The 10177-nt window shown below is 38.8% G+C and overlaps 1 protein-coding gene across 1 annotated transcript; it reads left to right on the top strand.

The window, feature by feature from the left end:
- Positions 1-2615: 2615 nt before the first annotated feature.
- On the top strand, positions 2616-5239 carry LOC139725524 (carbohydrate sulfotransferase 1-like). Its single transcript, XM_071636607.1, has one exon. The coding sequence runs from the start codon at positions 3530-3532 to the stop codon at positions 5021-5023; it is 1494 nt and encodes a 497-aa protein (XP_071492708.1). The 5' UTR covers positions 2616-3529; the 3' UTR covers positions 5024-5239.
- Positions 5240-10177: the final 4938 nt, after the last annotated feature.

Here is a 10177-nt window from a genome sequence, read left to right as displayed (position 1 = left end):
ATAAATAAGCAATTACCTGCTGCGGGGAACCCCAGTGATCGAATAGATATATGATGTCTGTCTAGCAGTCAGGTCATTGATTCGAGTCACACCTCAGTATGTATACCCATGAATTTTGTTGTGGCTACTACTGAAAACTTTTGTGTATCACTTGCAACTAAAAAAAAAAAAATCATTTTACTTTATTTTTTTCTCTATATATCACAACCATTTCAAATTGGATCTCCATCACATAAACTTTGAATTCCTCTAGTCTTAGGATTTTATGCTCTTAAGTAATTCATATAATTGGTTTCAAATCATCTCTTTAAATGTTGAAAACTGAATCCCCATTTCCACAAAAAACTATACCATCCCTTTAATGCTGATTTTTCATTGTGTATTTTGCCAATTTTCCCTCCCCCTTTCTGAAAATTGTTCAGTCAAGTTCATGTATTGTTTCAAGTGTCTATAAATCAAAAAGTAGCTACAATGTTGGGATGCTTTCTTCAGGATAATTGACCATTTGTGTACTGAGAGACCTTCCCAGCTAGCTACATGCATTCACATGCAATATGTATGAGGATGTCCCATACGTAACGCATTTGTCCCATACATAACATTATTTCAATGCCTAATAAAAAATGTTTCCTTTACTTTTTTTTTCTTTTTTCTCTGGTATTTAATTTCTCTAAACAATAAATTAGAACTTTCCAAAAGGGCATTAAAATAACCTTAGCAATTTCAGAAAAAACCTAAAAAAATGACCTCATTTTGTTACGTATGGGACATCTCATGATAGGACACGAGCTAATTTGCATAATCATTTGCATAATCCCTAAATTTTCATACCAAGTTAAACTATGTGATGAACTTCTTTTGTCCACATATTAATCAAATATCATTTGCTTTCCAATCACTTTGATCACTTCTGTGGATAGCGCTATACAAATGGCCATTATTAGTATGATTATTATTGATTACTAGCAGTACATAAAAACCAAATATTTACAGATACTGCCAGGATGTATTACATGTAGCTTACATAAAAGGAATTTACACTCCTGGCACCATTCCCAGTGCTGGGCAGTGAAGTAGCAGTAAGCTGTTAAGAATGAAGTCTCTAATGGCAGGCAGGCCTAACAAGGCATTTCCCATTGAATTATGAAGTCTCCGTAGCCTATCTTTTGTTTATGTCGTTTCTAGGATACTGAACCTTTTCCTTTCTTCACTATACACAGGGTTAAAGGACACTAGAGGAGAAAAAGCTTCACAGCTGACCAGGCTGGAGTACGTTCAAGGGCATACGCAACATGCTACAGATTCTTCTCCTTTGGTTATTATCAAAAAACACACCCCTGGATTAAGTCCTTGACTGCCAGCGAATGAAGGATGTGACAATAATGGCTCTGTCAGCTGATCCAGCTGTGTGAGGTCACTCCAGGGAGGGTGAGCTGATAAAGGACGCTTCAGGGATCACAAGGGCATTCCATGATCCAGCGCTGGGCATGATGAGTAAGCTGACATTGATGCTTGTTAAAGGGATGAGGAAGTGGTCACAAACTGTAGTGATTGATACTTTTCCTCTCTCACTCTCGCACTGTCTTTGAGTATTCATACAGTCATCCTTACCTACATGTAAGTCAAATCTATTTGGACTGAACAAATAGCTTCGACTTCGAGAAAATTCGACTTATGAGGGATTAAAATCAATAGAATATGAAGAGAAGAGGACTTTAAAAACACCTTCAACATTCTAGAGGCGATTATTCGACCTACTATAAATGTCCATATTTTCGCTTAATTAATAGCTTCACGCTGAGCAGATCAAAAACATGTTCTTGAATTCGTGCTGCACGATTGTCAACTGATTTAAAATGTGCAGAGAAAATTGTAAAGATATTTTCGCGGGTTTTAGAATTTGCACTTGCCAAAAGTAGCGCGAAATGTACGAAAAATTAATGCACTGCAAAAATTGGTGCGGTTACAGTGTGTGAAGTCGACTAAAGCAAGGTTGACTGTATTGTGAATACTTCTATCCATGTGTTTTCCTGCTGTAAGAGATGATCGACCCTGATTGCAAAATGGCAATTGACAGAAAGAAAAGTGTAGGATATGACCACTTCTCCGTATGACCTTTCGAGAAGTATTCCATGCCTTCCGCAAGAATGCTGTGGAGTCAACCAGTTGCTGTTTTAGTTTTTTCTTTCGTACGAGACATTTTGATATTGCGGCTCCTTCAATCTACTGTCCTGTGCTGTATTTTTGTCAAACAAATCAGAAGAGCTCTGCATGCTTCTGCAATTCTAGATCTTTGATAGAAAAGGAGGTAGGAGAATGTACTTTGAAGGCTGCCTGTTTTTGTACTGTAGGGCACATACTTGTAGGCAGTGTTTTCATCAGCACACTAAGTTTTTGGCACATGTTCTTTTTGTGTTTTCTCCATGTCTCCCAGTTGAGGCCGACGTCATCTCAACAGGACATCGCATGTTTACCTCCACATCACAGGCACCATGTCTGTCACTAGGCTGTCCCTTTAATTAGGGTGGTGAGTCATTTTCTGGATGGGAAAGGGAGATACCAGTGACTGCTAACTGCATACTTGGGAGAGGCGCAAGGGAGAGGTGGAAGGGAAGATCGAAAGGGACAGAGGAGTGGAGAACAGGAGAGGGGAAAGAGATTACAGGTGTTGACGGATATACATGCAGGAAAAAGGCAAGCCCGCCTTGCATTTTGAAGGAGCAGCAGCGAGTTGCTCGACAATCTGCCAGACATACTTTTCAGCGGATTTTGGCAGGCAGATCCTCGTCTGAGACTGAAGTTTGAGTCTCATCACACTGCACACTTCAGGACAGTAATTCAGGATACCCCCTTCTCTCTTCTCCTTCAAAGTGTTAATTCTGGGACAGGGTCAGATAACAGATTTATATACAAATATGCAAATGCACTTGTAGCTGAGCAAGGGATACCCATGGCTAGAGTGCTTTTTTGTCATTTTCAGATTGGCTCATGTTTCAATGGACAGAGGATCATATAGCCAAGATCTGGCTTACTGAGGGGGACGTGGGATTTCTGTGTATTTGCACCTCATGTTGGCCTCGTGTGTGTATCATGTTTATTATAGCAGCATATGTTGGGAACATGTCACCCAGTACCTTTGATGGTTTTGATCGTGGCAGGCCATGCATTTATCGGAGTGAATTGTGGCTTAGTTAACACAGCCATAAAAGATCTCATTCTTGTGTGATGCAGAAACACTTTTATGACTGTAGGGCCTAGAGGTTAAAATATCTTCAGGAGTGTACAGTATGAAAGTAAAAGTATCTTGATAATGAATTAGTCCAAATTAGAGTGGATATTCTTTTTTGAATGAATTTTTGTAGCCTTTTATTGGCTATGCATAAGACTGGAGGACTTGTGCAGCCTGATGCTCAAAGTAGAATGATCCTTGCAAGTTGTCTTGCATACAAAAGATTTTAGCATGTGTAGAATGATGTAGTAAACGTATGTATATTTAGGAATTCTAGGTGAGTTGCAGAACAATTGAGCAATGAATCGACTCACTGCATTCGGTGTGGTGTGCGTAGCAGCCATCATCTTTACTCTCGTTGCCTACGAGAAGCTGATTCGGGGGTCCATCTCCCCGATCCTTCCCTGGCCCCAGGATGGAGTCAAGCCGCAGAAATATCTGAAGGCTGCCAGCATGGACAGAGGGACGGGCATGATATCTCAGATTCTCAACAGCAGCGACATGCGAAAATCAAACACTGTAGTGGGACTGCCTACAGGCTTCAACTTCACAGGGCGTGATGATGCAGAAATAGTGGAGGATACCAGCTCTTCAGACTTGTCGAGCTCAGTAGATGAAGCCAGTGAGGCAATTCCTCCTGCGGCTGGATCGATGGCCAACAGGAGTGCAGAGATGTTTGTTAATGAGGATGTCAGAGACAAAACTGTGGTGTCGGGATCGCGAGAGAGCGGGAAAAGTGTGAAAGAACCGCTCCCGCTCAGAGAGAATGACAACAGACCAGTTCAGATTGTGGTCCTTGCTCGCATGAGGACGGGGTCGTCTTTGGTGGGGGAAATCTTCAACCAGAACCCTACGCTTTTTTACGTATTCGAGCCCCTCCACGCTGCCCAGGTGTTTCTGCGTTCTCACAAAGCCGACCAGCAACAGCGCGACAACTTGTATTCCTCTCTCCTGCGAATGATCAATGCCTGTCAGTTTCCATCATATTTCATGACAAGTTTGGCGAAGTGGGGCCTTGGGAAGTCCAGAAGTAGTGGGATATCACCCATCTGTAAAGTCACCAATGGATGCTCAAAGGCATCACGTGAACAAGTGGAGGAGAGGTGCAAATCATTTGGCAGCCGAGTGGGAATGAAGACCATCCGTGCAGATCTGAGCTTGCTAGAGTCTCTTGTAAAGGACGACCACTCTAACATCAAAATCATTCATTTGATACGTGACCCGCGTGGAACTGCAAATTCTCGTAAGAGCTACTATAGTGACTCTTTAAAGAAAAGCAGAGCGAGGAATGAACCATTTGATCCGAGAGGGAGAACTCCAATTCTCTCGTTGAGAACGTTGGGTCTGCTTTCTACCAATCCGGAGCGTCGGGTAAATACAATTGTTAGCTACTGCCGGTGGATCGTGGACGCCGTCATGCTGGCCAGAACCAGACCTGCTTGGCTGGAGGGTCGCTACATGATGGTCCGTTACGAGGACCTGGCGCTGGATCCGATACAGGTGTCCGAGGAGATATACGACTTCGTCGGCATGACGATGCCGAAGAACGTTCAGGAATGGGTGGTGAATAATACCATGGGCGACAACAAGAAGAGCAAGTCGACATTCAGCACCCACAAGAACTCGACAGAGGCCATGCAGAGCTGGAGGCATTTGCTCTCATATCAAGAGGTCACAGATGTGCAGATGATCTGTGGAAAGGCCATGTCCCTCATGGGATACAGGCCAATACGAAGGCCCGACGACCTGGTAGACATGAACTTTAACGTCGTCGAGCCTCTGCCTGCGATATGATGCACCTAATTAATGACTCATGTGCTGGCCAGAGGTGTGAGAAAATCTTTATTTCTAACAACAAATGTGTCCCATCAGCAGTCGTCCTTTGAAGTGTAGTGCTGCTCTATCGTGAAGATGAGTTTTATCAATGTCCAGGAAGAGTAAAATCTACAGAGAGAATGATAAAGTTTATGTCTCATAACAGTAGCACCAGTTGCAACTGCCCTTGCAGTTTGATAGGCGATACTGCCATCACTATTATAGACCTCTGCCATATATTTCTGTAAGAAAATTTGTTAGAAGAAAAATGTTGAATTGATAACTCGGCAGCTACTTTGTAGAATCACCTTCTCCTGAAAACAATACCTGTAGTTGCTACATTGCTGCAGCTTTAGTTGTGTGAGTAATGCATTATGTTATTATCTTATTTAATTTCAAAATATGAAAATTTGGTTAAGAGTTTAGTGAAAGTCTATGTGAAATCTGATTGGCTGGTGTCATTTCTTCATTTAATTTGCATGATTTTATTGTCACCAATAGAATTTTAAGCATTAATTCGTGAAGCTGCAGATGAAATTCCAGAATTTGCAGATTTACATTCAATTTTGGAGACCTGCTGAAAATAGATTTTTCCAAATTTATTGTGGCATTTTTGTATTAATATGCCAATACCCTTCAAGACAAAATAAGGAGGGGTTTACAATTTGGAATTTGCTTGAAGTATATCAAAAGATTCTACCGAGAAACCTGCCCGACTGATCCGATTTGCTAGGATATTTTGGCCAGTTGTTTCGGAGTATTGTGAGACAGAATTGAGTATATGAATATAAGAACGACCCAAGTCCATGGAAGACCATTTCGAGTAAACTAAAAAAAACTTCATATCTTTTTTGTTTGTCCAATAATATTCTATTTAACTGTGATGGGATGGCAACATTGTATATACAAATTAGAACATATATTATTATGACAATTAACATTAACATTAATTGTGGAGAGGCCATTTTGTGTGATGGACTTGGGTCGTTCTTTGATTCATATGGACTTGGGTCGTTCTTTGATTCATATACATGATATTCTGCTATAGAGATGAGAGAAGGACGAGAGAGGGCGCTATAATATGAATGTAAGAATGACCCAAGTCCTTCATTCTTACATTAATATAAGATTTAACTCATTTATTTCAGGCACTTCCGGGGGTAATTAGGATTTATCATTTATACACAAGATGAGTCCATGCATAAGCTACAATTTCCCATGTCAAACTGAATTTGGCCAAAAATTGGACTTGGGTGGTTCTTATATTCATATACTCAATTGTTATATGATTTAGATCAGAGAAACAGACTTGTTTTGCTGAAGAGCCATCCCCATTCAGTAATGAGTACAGCTAGGTAGAATGTTACGATGGTCAGTCATGCCGTAGCAATCATCAATCAATAATCATCGTATTTCCCAACAAGCTGCATGTCATTCACTCTCGTACAGAAGATAGATGGGAATTGCTTCGGCCCGATGTACATTGTATGATCAATAATCAATTATAAAACATTGTGTAGTAACCTTGATTCGATATGTTCTCTGATTGAAAAAAATGTTGTTGTGTAGCTTTTTGTTGAATATTTTGCATTTTCGTCCTTGCCCAACTGAAATTGTGTTTTCACAGCATTATTTCATGCATATTTCTTTTTTGTGTGTGTTCATTTTAGAGTAAAAATGGACAGTTTGTGCAGGCATATGAAAACTTAAATTTTACCTTTAACATTGTTCTTGTATACCTGATTTGTTGATACTAATTAATAGAACAAGGTACAATAGGTTAAATGTCAAAATGCCAAAGGCTTCATAGGTAATTGGATTTTGTGTTGAAGGGATACTTGTGTCTTAACTTTTTGCAACATATGTAGTGAGAACAGTGTGATTTCATTCAGAGTAGTGCTCGTCATCATGTGGTATGTCTTCAGATACACTCCAAAGAAAACCTTTTTTATTGTTCTTACTTTTCTTCCAAAATGATGACATATTCTGTACTTGCATTCTCTCTCCTCCCCCTCCCCCATGAGATGCAATGTGTTTGTTTTATGCCACAAAATATGGAAGCCGCAAATATATCTTATGTGTTGATGGACTCAATTCAGTCATGTGTAAACAGTATTTTAAATTTCATGCACTATATAAAGACACGTATATATAGCATACTGTATACTCCACATATTTTGCAACGTTTTTATTTTTGCAAATTTTGCAAGTCATATGCTACTCACAGATTTAACATCACACACAAGTACTGCATTAACGAAGATCACAACATGAATGTGACTTGCATATGTACGTGTATGACACAATGTACTGCCGAGCAGTAGGCCTACACAATACGCAAGCAATATACGCGTGGTGATGGTTTACCCCATGATTGCCAATTTAACCACTCACGAAATTGTCGGAAAGTCCCGATTCACAAAAAAATTACACTAGCTAAATATGTGGAGTTTACAGTATACAGTGCAATGATTTATAAACCTATGTGAAGAAATATTGTGCAATTTTTTTATCTTCAGAGCATTGTAAGACAGCAGTATTTACATGTACCATTGTATTTGCAGTACAGTGGCAGAATGCTTTGAAGATTTTTAACCTCAATAGTCTACAGTATAAAAGTTGTCAGTGATATGAATCTAGCATGTGGTTCAGATAGAACATTGTAGTTGCAATGTAAAATCAGTGCAGTGAAAGACAATCACACTTTGTATAACCCCAACTTCATATCAGTAAAGCAGACACCAGCGTGTACCTTGGTACTTTCTTTGAGGTGTAATAGTATACATGAATGCAGGAAGTACATCAGCAATGTGTCCATTACAAAAATGTGGCAACCACGAAAGAATTTGTACGGAAATGAGTGTTTAAGTTTCAGTACAGACGGGATCACATGATCAAATTGTGTAAAGAGAATCCTTCAATGGGGAAGGAAGACCACTTTCATACCTTGAAATAGCCCCCAGATAAGGGAAATAGAAGTTGGGTTCTTTTTCATTTTGTAATGGACTGTTGTGAGGAATCTTTGTGATAAAAAATATATGAATTTCCAATGAGGTGTATATTGATGTAACAACGTACAATGTAACTAATCTTTATGTTGAAATATGATGTTGCTTCTGATGCACTACATTGTATATATTTCAATAAATCCAATTACAGTGTAAATTCTAGAAATGTTCTTCAAATGGTTAGTTTCATATCAGAAAATACTGGTTAGTTGCAGTTTGAAGTATGCCATTCAAAAAAGCCTATGGGCATTTCAAAAAAAATAAGAGGGGAATGGTAGAAAATCCAGACTTTAAGCTTTGGGCTCTTTTTGCCACTTTGCCTTGATACATCTTATGGTGTTTTCTAACAGAAAAATGTTACATTGTAGCTTGAATTTCAGGCGAAATTTGAGTCCAATTCGAACATGATGTGTGCTATTTGATATTTTGAGATCCTTTTTGTAGTGATGTGAGGAGGATTACCCTTGTAATAATGTAGTCAGTGACTCAGAGAAGGCCATAACACAGGGTGTTGATTTGTGACATGAACTGTCATGTCAAAGCCGTGTGTTTTGACTTTTTTGATATTTGAACAGAGTGATTGTTTGTATTACTTATTAAAGTCCTGCTAAACTTCTGAAATACCATATGCGATGTACACATGTCTGCATATAAATGTAGGTTCAAAGCTGCATATGTAACCAGAAAAACAATCAAGATGTCATGTACACTGTATGTATCAAGGTACAAAGTATTGTCTTGTCTCTTACTTGTAACTGTTACAGGGTTTACAGTTAATGCCAGTCAATAGGATATATAATTATGTACATGTATAGAAGGGACATATTTAGGGGAAAACAATCAAGTATTGATTTGATTTGATTTGGTTTGTTTTATTGTGTTTAACTAGCGTGTTGAAATGTTTGATACTACGTGAATCTTCTCTAAGCAGTGATGGTCAAATGTTTTTCGAATTTATGTCTTCTTATTTCTGTTGGGCACACTGAGTCTGGAAACAGAATTTGTAAGTCTGAATGTGAGTATAGATTGTTTAATTTCAAATTGCTTATTATCATCAGTGTAGTTTTGTGCCAATTTGACTGGTGCTGCAGAACTGAGGAACAGCTGATCAAGAGGTGCACGGTATGAAATGGGTGCCCACCGATGTGTGCTATCAAACAGGGACAGGTGGCATGTGTAACAGTATTGCTATAAAAGTACACTGAGTCACGACAAATGACATTGCTTTTTCACTATGAGGGAATAGTGTAGAGTAAGTTGCGAGGAAAATGTCTGTTGTGTTTGTTGTAGCTTTCATGATAATTTTGCTTTTCCTGCACATTTCTTATGTGTGTATGTTTTGTTTTGTTTTTTTCCCGTCCCATTTTACTGAACCAGATTACTGAAAGTAAAACCAGTATTAAAGAAAAGGAATGAATTACAATCGCATCACGCTTTCTCTAGTGGAACTATGTAAGTGTTTCATATTGATGATTTGTGGAAATGTGTATATTTCCTGTCTTGTTACTTTTATCTTTAACTTTACTGTGAGCTTGTATAAAAAGTTATTCGACCATCATATTTTTGTCCATTCAATGCCAAACATGTCACCCTAATGCCAATGCAAATGTCTGAGCTAGCATGTAGGTAAAAGCTCACTACAGTGTTACAGCTCGGCACATGCCGACTACTTTAAAGGAATGAGCAAATGTTATAAAATGATGGCAATGTGCCATTTATTTGAAGAAATAATTGTTTTTAAAGCAGGGTATTTGCCTAAAGTGTGTATAAAATATATTCTTGTCAACATTCCAGGAAGCCACTGAAAACTTGCCATTGGTATTATTCACTGAGCACAAACAGTGAAATTTGAACTACATAGCTTGAGAGAAAGATGACAGTTTGAACTCCATTAGATATTGTAGACTTTAAAGTCCTAGCAGCTGTGGGCCCTAATTACTTGGCTCACCCCTAAAGTAACCTTCCCTTTTGTAAAAAAAAAAAAAAAAAATAGTTCAGGGGTCACACTTAACTTTTTTTTAAACTAGCCAGGTGGACTACTTAGAATCGATTTTGACTCTGAAGCAATATTTTGGCAAGCCAGACGGACTAATAACTTCAGAATTTTTCGATTTTTAGCTAATCC

This window comes from Diadema antillarum, unplaced genomic scaffold (genome assembly GCF_040938485.1).
Source record: "Diadema antillarum isolate AM-2024a unplaced genomic scaffold, OU_Dant_1.0 seq00000049_RagTag, whole genome shotgun sequence".
Classification (NCBI taxonomy): domain Eukaryota; kingdom Metazoa; phylum Echinodermata; class Echinoidea; order Diadematoida; family Diadematidae; genus Diadema; species Diadema antillarum.
Note: the sequence above shows the minus strand (reverse complement) of the source record. Positions and strands in the feature narration are given on the sequence as shown.

Coding starts and splice junctions, on each gene's coding strand:
- LOC139725524 (XM_071636607.1), top strand. CDS start 3,530: ATGAATCGACTCACTGCATTCGGTGTGGTGTGCGTAGCAGCCATCATC.